We start from the raw sequence: 20,101 nt of genomic DNA, 5'->3' as shown, positions 1-20,101 counted from the left end.
CCAGGCTGGGTGGCAAGGCAGAGGGACATCATAGAGTAGAGACAGTTCACGGTAAAGCAGGGCAGACAGAAATCAGCAGGCAGTAAACAGCAATGAGAAGCAATAAGCAGGGACCCTGTTTTTTCCCTTATATCCTTTCTACGCTTAATCCTAGCATCATACCATGAATCAATCCCAGCATCACATCCTTGACTCTAGCATCACACACCCTATATGCAGCTACCTCTGAAAAGCTGAAACTGTGACAACATGAGGCTTTGTGTGAACATACAGATACAAGCAACATACTTTACTTTCTGGTTTTCTATACTCTTTCTACTAGATAATATACAAGGAGTGATCAAAATATATGGTCAATGTTTAATTTTTAAAAGGTATTATAGTAGAAGACTCATTATCATTAATCTCCTTTAAAGTAGTCCCTGTTGCTTTGAACACACATCAAATTGTTTTTGTCAATTTTAGCTACTTTAAAAGTTTTCTGTTTAGTGTGTAGTTGTAATAAATAATAAATATATTCATTTAGGAAATTTGTTCATATACATATCACATTTTGATTATTCTTACTACACAATTCTGCCTCCTGCCTACGCCCCCATCCTCTTCTCATCTCCACAGAGACTACCTCCCTATTTCCTATCCTCTATCTTTTCTCTTTTGTAGGCTGAAAGTGTCTGGGATTGTCCCTTCATCTTTAATTCTCTTCTCCTAGTCAACATGTCTGTTTGTGATAGTGCCATGCTGTTTTATCACTGTTGCTTTCTAATATAACTTAATGCTTCCAAATTTGCTGTTTACCTCAGTACGACTTTGGCTTTTCTGGGTATCTTTTTTTAAATTTTTTTTTTATTTTAAAGAAAATAATACAAAAAGAGAACAATAGCAAAATATAGACAATGCAAAGCAAGGACATTAAAAATGATACAGGGTTTCAAACCAAATGATAGAGATTAACAGTGGTTGTTATATTACATATTGTTATCTTCAATGAAGTTGCTCAGATTACCAGATGTAAGAATAGAAGATTGATCAAATCATTAAAGGGAACAAGAAAATAATAATTTAAAAGAGCATTAGAGATAATACATAGTGTCACTAGGCAGGATTGTAGGAATTCACGAATGGATATTACACTGCAAATTGTTGTCATCACATAAGTTGCTCAGATTACCAGATAAAAGCATGCAAAATTGGTTAAAATATTTAAAAAATTTTAAACATTAACAGTTCCATATAAATTTTAGGATTGATTTTTTAGTTATATGAAGATTGCTGTAGATATTTTGTTTTTAGATTGCATTAAATCAATGGACCATTTTGGCATTATTGATTCTGCCTATCTAGGAACGGGGTATAGGTTTACATTTTCTAATTTCCTCTTCTATATCTTTTTTCAAAGTACTATAGTTTCATCATAAAGGACTTCTACGTCCTTGGTTAGGTTATATTTAATTGTTTGAATGTGCTACGACTGGGATTGTTTTCCTGATTTCATTCTCAGTGGGTCTTTTGTTAGTATATAAGAACAGTATTGATTTTTGTGTACCACTTTGGTGTCCTGCTGCTTTATAGAATTTGTTTCTTCATGTGAAAATCATTTGGTGGGGAGTTTTTTGTCTTTTACGTAAAGGATCATGTCATTTGCAATTAAGGGTCATTTGAATTCCTTTTTCTATATATATCCCTTTTATTTCTGTCTCTTGTCTGATGGCTCCAGCTAAAATTTAGAGCACTAGATTGAACAAGAGTGGTGAGAAAATACATCCTCATCTTGTTCCTGATTTTAAAGGAACTCCTTTCAGTTTTTCCTGATTAAGTATGATATTGGCAGTGAGTCATTAATGGCTTTTATCCATTTAATCTAAAAACCATTTATATCCATTTTGTCAGGCTTTTTATCAAAACTTGATGTTGTCTTTTTCGAAGGCTTTTTCTCCACCTATTGAGATGACCATGCGGTTTTTGTCTTTGCTTCTGTGTACCTGATATATTACATTTATTGATTTATGTGTGTTGAATAGTCCTTGCATTGTTGGGATCATGCCTACTTTGTCATGATGTATAACCTTTTAATGATTTCTTGCATTCTGTTTACTAGCATCTTGTTTAGGGTTTCTGCATCTGTGGTCATTAAGGAGATAGGTCTTTAGTTTTCTTTCCTTTCTTTTGTCCCTCCTCATTCCTTCTTTTTTTGTTAAGTCCTTGTCTGATTTTATTATTAATGTTAGCTTCCTGGAATGAGTTTGGCAGTGTTACTTCTCTTTCAATTTCATGGAAGAGTTTGAGAAGTATTGGCATTAGATCTTCCCTGAAGTTGGACAGAATTCTATGGTGAATTTATTAGGTCCTGGGTTTTTCTTAGTTGACAGGATTTTTATTACTGGTTCAATTCATTTCCTGTTATTAGTCTGTTCATGGTTTTATGTCTCCTTGTAATTCATATGTGGGTTGTAATTTCTTCATTTCTAGTAGGTTCTCCAATTTATTGGAAAATAAATTTTCAAAATATTTTCTTAAAATCTGGATTTCAGTGGTGTCTTTTGATTTCTCTTTTTAAATTTGTAATTGCATTGATATGAGTTTTTCTTTGCATTTTGGCAAGTTTTGCTAGGGGTTTATTGATGTTTTTATCCTTTCAAAGAATCACCTCTGTTTCATTGATCCTCAATCTTTTGTATCAATTTCATTAATTTCTGCTATAATCTTTATAATTTCATTTCTTATAGTAGTTTTAGATTTGTATCTTTTCTTGCTTTTCTATGACATTGAGATGCATCAAAAGGTTATTTATTTGAGATCACTCTATTCTTTTCAGTTTTTTTCTTTTTTTATTTTAGAGAGTAGTACATGACAAACAAACAAACAAAAAAATAGAACAGTAGCAGCATACCAGTATCACGAACATAAACAAATCAAAGCAAGAACATTCAAAGTGGTACAGGGTCTCAAGACAAATTAATACAAATCAACAGTGGTTGTTACATTGCATATTGCTGTCCTCAACTACACTGCTCAGATTATCAGATGTAAGAATGAAAGATTGCTGAATCCATTAAAGAGAGTAAGAAAATAATTCTTCAATAAAACATTAGAGATAATACAGAATTTCACTAGACAAGATGTTAGGAGTTCACCATTGTAATTCCATTGCATATTGTTACCTTCAAATCAGTTGCTCAGATCACCAGACACAAGCTTGCAAAGTTGATCAGAACATAAAAAACTGTGTGCATTAACTGTTCATTTCAATACACCATCAGAAAACAGCAAGACAGTCATTGCAGCTATTCGTACATATATTTATGTTTTGCCTTCCTTCTTTCTTTTTTCTTCTTTCCCTCATCCCAGTCATTCTTTCCTTTGAGTAATTTCTTTCCCTTTCCTATCATCTATGGTATGTTTTGAGTTTTATCTAGTCTGTCAGGTTCCTATACCAAGGAGACAATATGATGTTTACACACGTGGGTCTGATTTATTTCAGTTATGAGTATGGTCTCTAGTTGCATCCATTTACCTACAAAAGCCTCAAATTTATCTTTTTTAGTAGCTGAGTAATACTCCATTGTATAAAAATACCACAACTTTTTTATCCATTCCTCAGTGGATGGGCATCTGGTTTATTTCCAAGATTTAGCTATAACAAATTGTGCTGCTATAAACATGGGTGCATGTATATCGCTGTGGTATGATGTCTTTAATTCTTCTGGGAAAATACCCAGAAAGGGAATAGCTGGGTTATAGGGGACTTCTAATCCTGGTTTTGTGAGGCATCTCCAAATTGATTTCCACAGTGGTTTCATCAGTCTATACTCCAACCAGCAGTGGAGTAGGGTTCCTTTCTCCCCACAGCCTCTCCAGCATTTGTTATTGGCTGATTTCTTGATGATAGCCATTCTTTCTAGGGTGAGATGGAATGTCAATGTTGTTTTAATTTCCATTTCTCAAATGACTAATGACGTTGAACATTTTTTCATATATTTATCCACTATTAGTATCTCTTCATTAGAGAAATGTGTATTCATCTCAGATGCCCATTTTGGAATTGAGTCTTTGAATTTCGGAGACCTGATTTTTAAAAATTCTTTATATGTCCTAGATAGAAGTCCTTTGTCTGAGGGGCAGTTAGCTAAAACTTTTTCACAATCGTTGGTTTTGTTTTTACTTTATTGGTGATTTCTTTAGATGTGCAAAAACTTTTCAATAAGATGAGATCCCAGTTGTTGATTCTTTGAAGTATTTCCCCTGCAGTTTGGTTTCTGTTCATGAACTCTCTGCCTGCCCCAATGTCATCAAGATTTTTACCTACTTTCTCTTCCAATAAATTTAGTGTTTCTGTTTTAATATTTAGATCTTTGATCCATTTTGATTTTAATTTAGTGCATGGTGAAAGATATGGGTCTACTTTTAGTCTTTGGCATGTGGAAAGTCAGTTTTTCCAGCACAGTTTATTAAAGAGGCTATCTTCCTTCCATTGAACATGTTTGGCCCCTTTGTTGAAGATAAGGTGACTGAATGTGTTTGTTGTTGTATCTGTATCTTCTAATCTGTTCCACGATCTTCAGGTCTCTTTTTGTGCCAGTACCATGCTGCTTTTATCACAGTAGCTTTGTAATATACTTTGAAGTCAGGAATTGTGATGCCTCCTGCCTTTCCTTTGTTTTCCAAGATTACTTTTGCTATTCTAGGCCTCTTCTGGTTCCACATGAACTTTAGAAGTGTTTTCTCTAGATCTGTGAGGTATGTTAGTGATATTTTAATTGGGATTGCATTGAATCTGTACAACAATTTTGGGAGTATGGCCATTTTCACAATGTTGGTTCTTCCTATCCATGAGTAAGGAATATCTTTCCATTTTCTGATATCCTCGTCAGAGATCACTCTATTCTTTTAATGTGTATATTCACAGCCATAAACTTTCTTCTTAGGACTACTTTCATTGTGTCCCATAGATTTTGGCATGTTGTATTTCCATTGTTATTTGATTCTAGGAATTTTATTTCTTCCCTTATTGCATCTGTGATTCATTTTTAATATATATTAAGCTCTATGTTCTTGCATGGTTTATGTTGTTTGTTTTGCTGTTGACTTCTAGTTTCTCCTCTGTGATCCAAAACTATGCAGGGGATTCTTTCAATTCTTTTCTTTTATATAGATTTGTTTTGTGGGAGAGTGCTGGGGGTAGAACACAGGACATCATTCATGCTAAGAAGGTACTCTACCACTGAACTATACCCCAGCCTTTATGTTTTATGACCTATGACATGATTAATTTTTGAAAAAGGTCCATGTGGTGCTGAGAAAAATGTAGATTCTGTTTTTTTTTTCAGATGAAATTCTTTTTCATAGATAGCTGTTAAGTTCCTTTGATGGTGTTGTTTAATTCTGATATTATTTGTTGGATTTTTTTGTCTGTTTGACCTGTCTGTTTTCAAGAGTGGGGTATTGAATTTTGATATTATGATTGCATTGGCATCTATCTGTCCTTATATTTCCAGGAATCTTTGTTTTATTTAGTTGGGTGCACTAACATTTTGTAAATATATATATTGCCATTATTAGCTCTTCATATTGAATTGTTCTCTTTACCAATGTGTAATGACCTTCTTGGTCTTTTCTGATATATTTTATCTTGAAGTCTAACATTTTATTTTTTCTGAAAATAAGATTGGTATTTCTGGTGCTGTCAGGCTTTGGTTGCTGGAAGGATCATTTTCTAGCCTTTTATTTTCAGTCTGTGTTTTTATTTATGCATGAGGAATGTCTCTTACAGGTAATATATAGTTGGATTTTGTTTTTTGATGGATATATGTTGCTTTAGGAGTTAAGGTCATTAACACTGAGAGTTATTACTCAAAAGTATGTCTCTAGTACTTATATATCATTATCTACCTAGATTTGGAAAATTTTATGCTATGATATCATTGAATAATTATTTATACCTGTTGAGTCATCTTCTATTTTTTCTTTATTCTTATAATTCTAAGGTTATATTTTTGAGTCATCTAACAACAACTGGACCATCTTCTGTAGTGTCTTTTCCTTTTTAAGGGATCACTGAGTGCGTGATCTCTTACATCAATCTTGTTTTCAAGTTCTGACACTATACTCATGTTGGTCCAATATACTACTGATTGTTTCCACTGAACTTTTTATATCGTAAGTTTCTGTTTTATTTCTTTTAATAATTTCTAATTCTTCACCAAAATGATCATTTGTATTTTATTTTCTTGTATTACTTACTCAAATTCTTTGTTTCTTTTTAAACTAACTGAACATTCATTAATTCAGTCATTTATGTGTATCTAAATTCTCTTTAAGCTTTCCAAAGATTTTATGAATTTGTTTATATGTTTCTTCTCTGATCTCTTCAAATATTTTGACCTACTGGTTTTTGAGCTCTTTGCCTGTAATTTTCTCTACATCAGTGCCTTTGAGATTAACTTTTAGGGAGTTAGGAGTTTTTAAAGGCATTTTGTTGCCTTACTTTCTCATGATTTTGTTGTTTTTCTACTACAGGTTGAACATCAATTAGGATAAAAAAAAAAAAAACCTCTGTCACTGCTGTGCAGATCCCTTTAGTTACATGCTGGATCGCTGTGATGTATTTTGGGGTTTGGTTATTTGAGGGTCCTCTCAGTATTCAACCTTACTTTGCAGGCTTGATTTTTAGCACCACTCAGAGAGGAGAAAACTCAAAGCTGTAATGCTGATGACAGGTTTCAGTCTGCAATCAGCTGGCTTCCGGGCAGAGATATCATCACAGAAGGTTATGGCAAACCAAAGCTGCTTAGTTCATGGCCACCAGGAAGCAGAGTAGGGGGAAAGTGCCTGAGTAGAAGGGGTGAAGGACCAGCTCTTGCTACTTTCTATACAGTTGTGTAAGTTCTGTCATGAGTGTCTTTGGAGGTATAATGAAAAGAAAGTATGGTGAATATTGCTACCTAATGCCTTCCACTAGAAAGACAGGCTTATAAAAATATGAGAGTTTGTTTTCATCCATCTCATTCTCCCAGTCTGGCACAGTATTTCTAGCTCTCCCCTCAAGCCTAAATGGCCATGAAGGTTAAATATTTTGTATTAATTTAGGGCACTGAGGCAGTAACAGCAGTACAACTAAATGCTCACCAAGGAGGACTTCCAGAACTGCCTCAGAAAGTGATAAGAATGATGGAATAAGTATATTCATAGTGAGCAGGAGTATTTTGGGGGAGAATTAATGGTAATGTGTCTTTTAATGTAATACATTTTTAAAAAGATACAGATTAACTAGTTTTCACTGTATCTAGAATATTGATAAAGATTCTTTGTTATTTATGTGCTTTTTTCTTTCAATGAAGTTAAATTGTTAATATTTGCTCTTTCCCAGATCCCTTGAAATATAGTTCCATTGATAGGGGAGGAAACAAGACAAGTGTAATCTTTACTTATCTAGGGATTAAAACGTAGCATAGAATAGAACCATTAAACAAGTAATCACAAGTGTCATGAATACTATAAAGAGAGGTACAATGAGATCTATCTGATCCATCCCCTTTGAAAGACCAAGGAAGGACTCCTTGAAGCAGTGAAATCAAAACGTTGGGACTTCAGTGATAATGTCTCCATCATGAATTGTGTTTGTTTGTTGGTAATAAAACCCTCTCTCCCACTAAAGAAAATAAATCAATTGTGTAAATAGGAGGGAGGTTTAGTTTTACTCTTACATAAAAGAAGTTCAGATCTGGTGAGGTGGTTCTATATATTTAAACGCCATGTTTCTTATATCTTTCTTTTCTGCCACCTACAAATGTGGCTTCCATCATCAGGGTTGCCACACTGGTAGTAAAATGGATGTTGTGGCTATTCTAGACAGGACAAATTAGGAAGAAAGAAATAAAAAAACAGTCTCCTAAGTAAGCTTCCTTTTTTAAGGAGTATGCTTGACATCTCGCCTTTGTAACAATTGTCCAGTCTTAGTTACATGGTTATCCATCTCTAAAAATAAGGCCAAATGTAGTTTTTTGAACACTGAGAACATTAGCATCCCTAATAGACATAAAGCTCCGTTTATAATTTTAAAAGATAAAGATATTTGGTAGGCAATTAATTACTTCTGCTTCAGATGAGTAGGAATTATGTTGGTCAAGGAAGGACACTTCTCAACAATTATGTTTTCTTAATTAGACACATATGCCTAATTGCAAAAGTGCTTAGCTATTTTTGTTTTAAATTTTGGGGAACTGAACCCAGGGCTTTCACACAGACCTACATCCAAGCCCTTTAACTTTTTTCCTTTTTTTGCTTTTATAATTTTGAGACAGGGTCTCAAGCTGCTAAATTGTTTGGGCTGGGCTCAAACTTGCAGTTGTTCTGCCTTAGCTTGCTTGAGTACTGGGATTACAAGCATGTGCCACCATGCCTAGCTAGCCCTTCACTTTTTCATACTCATTGTCACGATCCCTTCCATTGTCTCTCACAAAAATTAGCCCTGCTTTGGTCATAGTTTGTCTTGTCATGTGTTGATGCAGACTAAGCTAAGTAGATACGTAAGAGTATGGTTTAAGCAGCTTTTCTGATTTATGCATCGCTTATAGATTGTGTTACTGCTGCAACTTAGAAGTAGCAAACTACTTGAGATTTTACGAAATGAAACTCATTTGAAGTTTTCTTTTCTCCCTCATTGCCTGCAGATAACTTCTGAAGAGGTAACACATTGCTTTTATACCTGTAACAGTGAACTATTTTAGTGCTGGAATTTGATCTCTGATTGGTAGGATCTTTGGGTTAACACCTCAAGGATTTGAATCAGAGTAAAGAACTTCTACCATTATTGAACAGATCCACTGTGACTGGACATCTGTACAACCCAACAAAGCCTCTTTGCTCCTCTTTTCAATCATGAATTAGAAAATTTTAGCAAAGCCAGAGATGATGTTTTCCTCAAGCTCTTATATTACTTCCTTACCCATCATGACTTAATGGTTATTGCCTCTTATGCCTCCACGCCTTTACAAGACTGATGTTTTTAAGATCTTATACAAGGGGCATTTATTTATTTCTTTATTGCCAAAGGTTTTGGAATTTTCTCACCAAGATCCCTAATGACAAATTCCAGTCCCCTTCCTGCTAAGTATTTATTATTGTTTTCTAGATTGAAGAAGCTTTATCCTTTCTCTCTATTTTATCTATGGCCTAAAGTAAATGGATCTGTTTTGAATTAAAGAGTTCTCTGGCCTCAAAATTTGTGCCCCTCTTCCAGATTTATGCACCATCTTCATATATATATTTTTATGTTTTGCAAATCCTAGGTACAATTTTAGAAGCAGGAAAGACAAGGTTTTAAATTCATCAGTCAGCTCTATTTATGTGTATGTATGAATTAAAAACACCTGTATTCATTCATCTATATATAATGATATGTTTGGATTTCCATAACTATGTGTAAATTTTAGAATCTCACATTTTGCTTTACCTAAATTTAGGTCAATAGTTTTATTTTAACATGTAGCAAAATATCAAATGATAAATACTTTCATAAGAAGGGTCTTAGCAGGGAATTAGTGAATTATTAGCTGCTTTCTGTTTAAGTTGGACCAGCATCTTGAAAGTTTAGTTGTCATGATACAAAATGGTTTCTCCTTCATTTTATGATATTGTCCCCAGTTGCTATACTACCTCATAGCAGATCCCTACTGTTTACTAGTACTATACAATTTCAGAAGTAGTGTCTTTTCTCCTTAAAATTTTTACATCTGGTCTGTCTTTGTTGCTATTTTAAGGGGCTTTTTATTGTGAATTTCTCACTTTTGATATCATACTTAATTTCTTTACCAAACTGAATTTTCAGTTTCAAAAGGTAATTCATCTATAACACATTTATGTATGTAGTTTACCTTGTGGTGGGCAGAGATACTTTTCTTGCCTGTTTATATTAACCACGTTTTCTTTCATATGTGAAATGAGTATAAATACTTTCAAGTTAGGTTGGATTTTCATTTAATGATACTGGTATAAATGCCATGAAGTTATTGTTTGAAACATAAATGAAAAATACCTCACTGTCCTTGGTAAGGACTAAAGGAAATAATAGGTATTATTACTAGATTTAAACCAAAGCTAAGACTGTGAGTAAATGAATATCTTAGATTAAAAGAAATCTTCACTTGCATGGGGGTAAGAACAGTGCATATAGTAAATTCACATAATCAATCTCAGACAATTGTATATTAAGTTAATTCATATAGGGCTGAAGTAGGCTTAGTAAGCTTGGTGTATAAGCTAGACTGATTGTATTCTTAGTGCTAAGTTAGTTTACCTTTTTCTTTTATGAGACAGTGATTTCTTTCTTTCATTTAGGCAATGGGTAAGCTAAAGGCAAACACTATTTTTGTCGAGAAGCTCCTGAGAAGACTGTTCCCTACTCTGGTTTTTGTAGATTTAGAAGATCTTGGAAGTGTCCATCCCTATTATCTTTGTTCTTTGAATTTGTGTGCTGGGACTTCAGGCTTCCTCATACTGTTCTTTCAAGGCAACCTAGTTTAGGGTAGGAGCACTCTATTCAGATTGAAGGATGCACTTGATTGGGATTATTGTATCGAATGGTGTTGAAAATAACTGCATTTTAATATTTGAAGATAGTCTCTTCCTACTAAAAACTAAAAGAAATGAGAGCTTTATGTTAGGCATGTTAGGAAGATTTCATCTGATTATAGTTCACCACTTTTGCTGTGAAGTGTGAGCAAGCGGCATGTAATAGTCAGTCTAAAGATAGGGTAGGATTTCCTCTTAAGACATCAATGGTCATGTGTGGCTGGATCCAGTACCCAAAGATGTTTATACCTACATGCCCTAAAGTAGGTACAAAAATGAGAGAGTTCTCATTGCCTTCTGGACATTTTTACTGGCTTCTAGGGATTCTTGGTCCAATGTGTAGAAAGGGAAGTCAATTGTTGAACCATTCCCTGACCTTCACCTCCTTACTCTCTCTACCTCTAAACAAACACACTTGTTGTTCATAGCTATTAGGTATAAAGTCTTGAGATGAGCTTCAGAAGAGATGGAGAGGAAGATAAATACTTTTGAGATCCTTGAAAATGTTTATTATGTTCTAAAATGATCTAGATTTAGGGCCACCAAGAATCTAGATTTAGATGAAACTTATTGAGGGTGGATCACCTCTCTCTGTCAAAGTATTTGGTCTGCACAAAGTAAGTTCTTATGTATATCCCAACATATATCCAACACTTTCATATTTTCTGCCTTTCAGGAACATATGCATGTACATTGAAATGATGTGACAACATACGGTGGTGCTGAGAGTTTGCAGGGAAGGGGCAGAGCAATGGCTTTCACAAATCTTTCATTTTGCAGAGGTGGCCATGCAGCCTTCTTGTGAAACTGTACCAGTCTTTGCAGAATTTTTGTCGTATTTATCTAGAAGGCACTTTGATAACAAAGGTAATCGGTTATTGGGTTCCAACTCTGCAAATTCTAAGTGCTTCATTCCCTAGCATTGAAAAGGAGTATAAAATATTCATCTTAAAGGTAAATTGTGTCCATGTACACAGAAGGGGTCTTATCGTTAGTTGGCATTTAAAATAACCTAAATAAGGAGAAGAACCATGCCCAGAGTTGTGTTCAAATCTGGCTCAGCTCAGGTTAGTTCCTTCACATTTAACTATTTCCAGTGCTTTTCTCTGAATCTTGAGGTAAACAAGCAACTCAACTATTTTTAGAGCCCCTTCACTGTACCCCTTCACGAAAGAGCCTTTTGTGAATGCAGAAGAGCAGCGGCTTGATCTCCTAGCTTTCTACTTTGTGAAAACAATTTCAGAAGCAAATAGGAAATGCTAAAAATAGAAAGTCAAGTATACCAGGCAGGTGTGTTATATATAGACTGATTTTAGGCAAGACTTTGAATTGCAGTCATCTTTTCCCTGCAAAAAGCAGTCATGGCATACATTTCCAAAGTTTTTGGGGGATCTTTTTCTATGTATTTAGATATTCACATGCATATATTTTAATTATTGCTTCCTCTTCTACTCTCCTCACTTCCTCCTGTACTGCCCCAAGAATTTCTATAAATGTTAAGTTGCTGATATTTTGATACATTGTGTAATGTGATGAAAATTTTCATTAGGTTATCCTCCTGCAAGAATGTAACATAAATATAAATGGGTGTGGAAAATTATGCCTATAAATTACACATTAGAATTAAGTTTTCTAATGCACAGGAGAAATTCATCCTAAATTCACGCTTTGAAATAGTCTATGTAGAAAGCCACTGTGACAGCCAGATGGAAACCTTAATCTTTAATGAACCTGACCTGGAAAGAGAAAAGCTTATCATGCCAATAATTATGAATTCTAGCCATTGATATATTCCATGATAAAGTTAAGGTAGTCCATGCAGCATTTTTTCCTATTTTTATTCATAATTAGCATGTAATGGATTGTAAATATTTGTAGGGTACATTGTTGTATTAAAATACATATATCCAACAGGTACTGTTCAATTTATGGTAACTAACCTTTTTATCTCATTATTTCTTTGTGTTTAGGGCCTTTAGTTTCCACTCTTCTAGTTCTTCTCAAGTATAAAATGGATTATTGTAATCTATAGTCACCTTACTTGCTATAGAATATTAGAAGTTATGCCGTCTATCTAACTGTACTTTGGTACCTGTTGTCTAATTACCCTTCCCTGCACTCCACTCTTCCTAGCTCATAGTGACTATTGTGTCACTCTGTTACACTTTGAGATCAACTTTTGTATCCTTCACATATAAAAGATAACATGTGGTACTTGTCTTTATGTGTCTAGCTTATTTCAGTTAGCCTAATGTGCTCTAGTTACATCCATTTTACTTCAAATGATGGGATTTCAAATTTTCTTTATGGAGATATATATTACCTTTACCCATTCATCTCTTAATAGGCAATTAGGCTGATTTTATATCTTGTCTGTTGTGAATAGAACTGAAATGAACATGGACATGGGTTATCTCTTTGGTGTACCAATTTCATTTCCTTTGGGTATATAACCAATAGTGGCATAGCTGGATTATATGGTGATTTATCTTTTTAATATTCTCAAGAGCTTCCATACTGTCCTCCATATGACTGTACTAATGTACATTTTCACCAACAGCACATATTTCTTTAAGAAATTATTTCCAAATAAAACTGCAGATAAGAAAGATAAAGAGTGATGGCTAGTTGGATCTAATTAAATGATGCTCAGCATATGAGTGTGGGTGTATAGGGACAAACTGAAGCTTATGGGTCAACTACAAGAAAGAGGTTTCAGTATATTCCTTCTGATGAGAAATCCAGTCATAAAAATGGTATAGTGAGCTGATTGGCTTGTGGGACTGTTCATCAAAAAGAAATGATGTGATTGAGTTTTCAAAGACAGTACAATATCAGTCTAAATTTAAACACTGTGTATCAGTGACGGGTAGGTTAGAAGGCTACTTGGCAGTGCTGTTTCTCAAAAGATATGTCCAGGTCTTCTTAGATATACCGGCTATTGATTTCCCTGTCCTGCCTCCACTCCCTTTTCTGCTAGATCCTGTTTCAAATGCAAGTGATTTTTATCAGGAAGTGTTGATAAAAATGCTGACTCTCAGCACACTGACACTTAGGATAAACTTTTAAAATACATTTTTCCATCAGAACGTGTTTTCCCTTAGGTTTTTTGTTTTGTCAGCAGTGGGAACAGCAAAAACAATGTTTAAAAAAGAGTATATAGCAGGAGACCTATAGCCTTTAAAACTCCAATTCTTTCACACTTCTCCCAAAAGACAATAAAGGACTATCTAAGAGTACCATTTCCCAGAAGGGCCCGTGGATGCCTAAGCAACCAGAACACTGGGGAGTAACGGTGATTCTCAGGAAAAGCTGATGAAATTACGTTTTCTTTCTTCCAAACAGATCAGAATGAAGGATTTCATTGCAGGGAAGAATGCCGGATTCTTGGTCACTCTGACAGGTGCTGGATGCCCCGGAACCCCATGCCCACCCGTTCCAAGTCCCCTGAGCATGTGAGGAACATCATTGCGCTGTCCATTGAAGCTACTGCTGCCGATGTTGAGGCTTACGACGACTGCGGCCCCACCAAACGTACTTTTGCAACCTTTGGAAAAGATGTCAGTGATCAGCCAGCTGAGGAGAGGCCCACCCTGAAAAGCAAGAGGACTGTTGATGTGACCATCTGCAGCCCCAAGATCAACAGTGCTATCCGGGAGGCGGGCAATGGTTGTGAGGCTATTAGCCCCGTCACCTCTCCTCTCCATCTCAAGAGTCCTCTGCCCACCAAGCCCTCTGTGTCTTACATGGTTGCCGTAGCTCCTCCGACCCGTGATCTGGAGCAGTACATCACCAGTGTCAACAATGGCCCTTCTCGTCCCTCTGAAGCTGAGCCCCGTGGAGCTGACAGGGAGAAAGTCATGCATGAGGTCGACAGCATTCTGAAGGAGGGTCGTGACAAAGAGTCCCCCGGCGTGAAGCGTCTGAAGGATATTGTTCTCTAAACCAGTATTGGGAAAGAAGAGAAAGAAACCACGCTGGCTAGCAAGGATGCAGAAGCTGCTCATTTTAATTGCTCACTAACGGTTGGTTCTTGAGTGGCTATATTTCAGAGCTTTCCCTAAATGTATTGTTTATAAATGACTATTATTCTGCAGCAGTCCTTCTCTTTTCAGCAGGCAGCAGGGGTGTTCAATTGGAGCAAATTAGCTTTGTTTTGAGTTGTTCATGGGGCCTTGATGTTGGGGAAACAGAGATAAATTCAGTTGTGAAAAGTATTATGTATTAAGTGTTTGAATTTATATATTTTTCTATGTCAAACTTATAAATTATCATTGTTTGTGGATGATTACATTTAAAAAAAGCAAAAAGCAAACAAAAAAAAGAGCTCTGGACACATTTAATAAGCTCGCTACTGTTTTTTTGTAGTGTAGACAAGTTAATGGTCATTTATTGTGTACTATTCATTGATTCAGTGATGTGAAATTGAGCCCCCAACAGGTTGTTTCTGAAGCTCGAGTACTTCCCAATGCTGCTGTTTTGCTGTGGACACCCCTGTTTTAAGAACCCTTTTGCTAGCTGTGCTATTGTTGTTTTTGATATTGCAAATTGCTACGTGTGTGGTGATGGCAAAAGGCCTTTAAGGATTGGTGTTTTTCTTTCCTGTAAAAATAATAAAAGTACAGACAAACATAAAGTTCAAACAACTGAGACAGCAAATGAGTACGCAACACCACACATAAAGATTGAGTACTTGGAGGATATTCAGGTTTATCAACCCATGTAGTGATTGCTCACCGCCTTGCAAAGTATTTTTCCTGCCTTTCAGTCATCTACCTGGGTCCGTGATAGATCATTTCAGAAAGTCATTTTTGGATATGCTGCTATCTAATTTGCAGTTGTCAGAAATACTGTGCTGAAAGTTTTATGAGATCCATTTTTCTATTTTTCAGGCCCTGAACAGGGAAGTTGTTCCTGAAGTTATCAGATTTCAGGCTTAGAAATTCCCTGTCTCCAGTCATCTAAAACCTAAAATGACTGAATCTATTTTGAGTTCTAAATTAGCATCTTTTTAGTCACATACTTCCTGATTCAGTGTTTCTCAGTCATGATTGGAATTAGACTGTAAAATACTTCGTGGACTATAATTGAGAACTCCAAGTTGCTCTGTATCCTAGGCTTATAAATAAGATAGAGTAAGTAGTACCAAGTGTACGTTTAAGAAAAGACAGATAAGAGGTAATAGCATCAACTAATCCAATCCCTGTGCCTTCTAAATGGAGACACTCAGACACTTGAACTTGTCTTTTTATGACTAATATTTTTGATTAAAAATGTGAACAAGAAACTATGAAAGCAAAAATCCTTTAGATTTAGCTAGTTCTTTTTGCTGTAGGCTAGGGATGCATCTTTTTAAAATTAACAAATTGCACATTCTTTTTGTTGTTGTTTTAACATTTTTCTAACTCGCAGTTTATTGTTTTTCTATTAATATTCACTGGCCGCCCTAGTATTCTTGCAGCTTAAGAGTTCATTTATTTAATGATAAAGAAATATGTCACATTTTCTCTATCTTGGTCCTAAATGGGTTGTTTCTAGAGAAAAAGTTTTGTGCTTTTTCTTCACAGTTATTTCATTTTTTGAAGTCCAAGGGTACCCAGAAAGAAGGTCTAGAGGTTAGAGCACTCAAATGAAAAAGAGAATTTATTTTCTTAAGTTTAGCTGGAGAAGGTCAGCTCTTTTCAATGTTTTAGTTATTTTGACTTGAGTTCCTAGTACTGGGAATACTTTCTTTTATGGAAGGGGAAAGGGCATTGAGGGAGGGGGGTGGTATGACAGTGGGATGGGGTTAGATAGGAGAGAATATTTCTGAAAAAAAGAACTATAATGAAGTTACAAATCCATCATTACTTCTTATTCAGTGCTGAATACTACCTCATGCAAAATATTGGTGTGGCTGCAAATTTTCTTCTAAAACTAACAATTAGAGATGAATTAGCATACTATCTTCATTTTGCTTCATTTTATTCTCATAAACTTTCTCCTCTTCTAATTTATTTCATTCTGGTAGTAGATTCTGAGGTAGGTATTTATTTCTCTTTGCAAGTGACTATTTGATTAACAGATTAAAAACAACAAAAAAAACCCTTTAAGTTATGACAGCTGCCGATAGAATTCAGACTGTTTTACCATGATCCATCTTGACATTATATCATTAGTTACCATCTCAAGGTCACTTTGAAGTTAGACTTGACAGTTTCCAACAGGCGTATTTCACGCTATGATCAGTGGGAATGAGGGAGCCAGAAAGATTGTGGCAAGTAGATACATTAAATGTTATGTAGCTGTTGAGCCAGGGAGGCCACTGGCTGCCATGCCTCTTACTAATCAAGTTTAAAATACAGTAGAAGTGGCATTGATTTTGTTTTTTGGCTGAGTTTTTCTTCAGTTTTTTTCTCCCAAATTCAGTTTCAGGTTGTAGACCCATCTTTTTTTGCCCCTACCCAAATATTTTGTTCTCAATGAGCAGTCAAAGTTTTTTGTTTGTTGCATCCAAACACTCGACTGAACATGTTCAGTGCACTCCTTTCGTTAAAAAAATCTTGTTTCCCCCTCCAATTGTCTTATGTTTGTGTCCTTCCAGAAGCACAAGTGCATCCTAGAAGGGCTTTGTAAGTTGCTTTTAAAGACAGGCAGTGCCTGCAAATCAGAACTTTGTGCAAGGATCCTTGATCTCCCTTTGGCTCATGTTTTTCCTTTTCTTTTAAACACAGCCAGTGGAAAGCCACAAGGGCCAAAGGGCCAAACATTATTTATTTTCCTTCTCCTAACATGTTACACACTTAAACATCAGGGAACACATTTCGTTTCTAAATCCTAGGGAGTTCTCTCCATTTATTCCAGTGCTTCACAGTTTTGAAGTATGCCATACTTTACTATCAATTGTTTTCAGCAATTCTCTGGGCAGATAAACTTTTCCATGCAACATTAGGAGTTTAGTTTGCATTGACTGATTGCTTCCCCCCATATGGAAATACACAATATCACAAGAAAGAGTGAAAAGAGCCATGATGCTTTGTAGAATCTCTTTTACCTTTTGACTATTCTAACTAATTTATGAACCTGTTTGCAATGAAACCTAGCATCCTTTGACCTCTTAAAACTGGTAGACTAAATTATGGTCCATCTTATTACTGAAATAGGTAATGAGCTAAGGGATCCTGCAGATCCTGCAGAGCAGTGGTTCTAAAAATGCAGTCCCTGGAGCATAAGCAAGACAATCACTTGGGAACTTCTTAGAAATACTAATTCTTTGCATCAGAAACCTGGGAATGGAGCCCAACAATCCATATGAATCAGGTATCAGAAAAAGTTTGGGGGCTCATTTAACCCGGTTTGATAGACTTTTTCCTTAGAGTTTCCGATTCAGTTGGTCTGGCCTGCTTCTGTGCATATCTAAAATATCCCAGGTGATGCTGATAGGACCACACTTTGAGTATCGCTTCTCCAGAGTTAACCTGCCTAATAGAATTTACGGCACCCAAGTTGTCCATTTAAACAAATTCCTTGACATGGTGACCCATTGACCATTAATGAAAATGTTAAAGAAAATAAAACCCAGAACTCTGAAAACTGGAACCACCCAGAAGATATCTTCCCAATAAGTGTCACTTCAGTATATGATTGACTGTATGAGGGGAATTTGGTTGACTTTTTTCTATATCCTCATCGTATTGAAAAGCAAACCAAAAATGCTGTCCACTTGAAGCAGCAAAGACAAAGGACAGTTTGAGGAGAGGCAGGGATAAAGGTGATAGCTCAGTTGGGAATCCAAGGTTAAAAAAAAAAAAAAAAAAAAAAGATTATTATTGTACATAGTAGTTCTGGCTAACATTCCACTTCATGGGGATCATTTTGGTGTTGAATGTTCCCCACGGCATCCTGACAAGTCTGGTCCACTTGGCTCTTTACCCAGGGTAATAAGACTCTCATGGACTTCGAAAATCTGGCATAAATGAGCTTAAGTCCATTGTATACAGTCCTAGTGTTTGCCTTCTTGGTAAAATTACATTTAAGAATGTCATTTCATGAGTCAATTTGTATCTGCTGACACTGAAGTGTATTGCGATATTGTTCTTTAGTTTAAGTATGTAACAAAGTAATATTCAAAGGGGATGTGTGGGGGTGGGGCTGGGACCGGGTGGCTTTATATTGATAATGAAGTATTCCAGAGCAAAACACATTGTCCTAATGAAGTTGTTGCAGCTCTCTTTGTTTTCTTGTGAAGCTGGAATTGGCCTGTGGGTCACTTGTTGTGCAAAAGTGAATTAATTTCAACTAGGAATCGTGTTGCTTTTGTAAAACAAAGAAAATCAACCACCTTGTCTGAAATAAATATTGCAAGATGCTCTTGGTGAAGAACAACCCACAAACACCTGATCTTGATTGGAAAGCATTGTAGGTCATTAGGAAAACAGATGATGCTGACTGTTGCTCCAGCTGTGTTGGCAATTACAGATGACCTTGTTACTAACTAAAAGTTGCTGTAAACTTTAGTAAACAAATCAGCCAACACCATTGCAGCACTGGTTAGGTAGACTTTCACTGGCACTGGCTGGCATTCAGCTGATGAAGGCTAGGATACTGACTTTAATGACCAAGAGCCAGACTAGCTTAAGCTAGAAATTCAGCAACAAATACCTCCTGTGCTATTTGAATGCTAAGGTATTAGTTGCAAAAGGCTTGTTATGCCTTCGCTCCTCTAGTGAGGGGAATGAGCCTGATGACACTATTATTGTTTACCTGTCAAACCAGGGTGGAAATTTAGAGGGATGCAAGTAGAGTACATCTCATTAAGGAGTTTCTGTTGCTGACTAGATGAAGATGAAATTGTTGTATATGCGGATCTGTATTTTATGTACATTTTCACAGTGATTGAATCATTGTAAAAGAAAAAAGTTAAAAAAGATTCACAACTTTGTCTATTTTATGAAGATGATAAAGCAGCTTTATTAAATTATTACAGTTATGTTTTAAATGGTGTTATCTGCCACATTGTTACTTTTTATCTGGTGGTTCTCTGTTTCTCCCCTAAATGTGTTTTCTCTGCTTCAAAATTTAATGCATTTTAGTATTAAAGGCTATTGTGGAAAAATTATCAAGTCTCTGGTGAAGTGTGTCTCAGAGCGTATTTGTTGGCTTGGGGAGGACAATTCTTAGACCTAGAAGGTATGGACCTTTGATGAGGTCATTGATGTTCAGGTCTTTTCCATTTCACACAACTTCCCACTCTCCAACTAAGACAGACCTCTTCCTCCAGTCAGGCTCCAGTCAGTCACTACTGAGTGCTTCCTCTCCTCACCATTCCTGTCTTTGCCTTTGCCTGAGGAGGAGGGGGTCCCACTCACATTCAGAATGGCAAAGACGTTCCAGGGTCACATTTTGAACAAGAGCATTAATATAATTCCCTAAAATAAATCCCTTTGGGGACAACTTCAACATGGGACTTCTTTAAAAAGGTGAAAAATAGTAGAGTCTGACAGTAGGGGGAAGATAGTTTAAAACAAAGGTGACCTGCCTGCCCCTTTGATGT

General features: G+C 35.8%; 1 protein-coding gene across 3 annotated transcripts in view; it reads left to right on the top strand.

Moving 5' to 3' along the window:
- Pcdh19 (protocadherin 19) overlaps positions 1–19,666 on the top strand; it is a 138,360-nt gene extending 118,694 nt beyond the window's left edge. For all 3 annotated transcript variants that reach the window (XM_005406930.2, XM_005406929.2, XM_005406928.2), the window contains one exon: positions 13,915–19,666. In XM_005406930.2, the coding sequence (XP_005406987.1) occupies positions 13,915–14,513 (599 nt within the window). In that variant the 3' untranslated portion in view covers positions 14,514–19,666. The remainder of the gene's footprint in view (positions 1–13,914) is intronic.
- Positions 19,667–20,101: the final 435 nt, after the last annotated feature.

This window comes from Chinchilla lanigera, unplaced genomic scaffold, assembly GCF_000276665.1.
Source record: "Chinchilla lanigera isolate Chin_1 unplaced genomic scaffold, ChiLan1.0 scaffold00102, whole genome shotgun sequence".
Lineage (NCBI taxonomy): Eukaryota > Metazoa > Chordata > Mammalia > Rodentia > Chinchillidae > Chinchilla > Chinchilla lanigera.
This window is presented reverse-complemented; position numbering and strand designations above follow the sequence as displayed.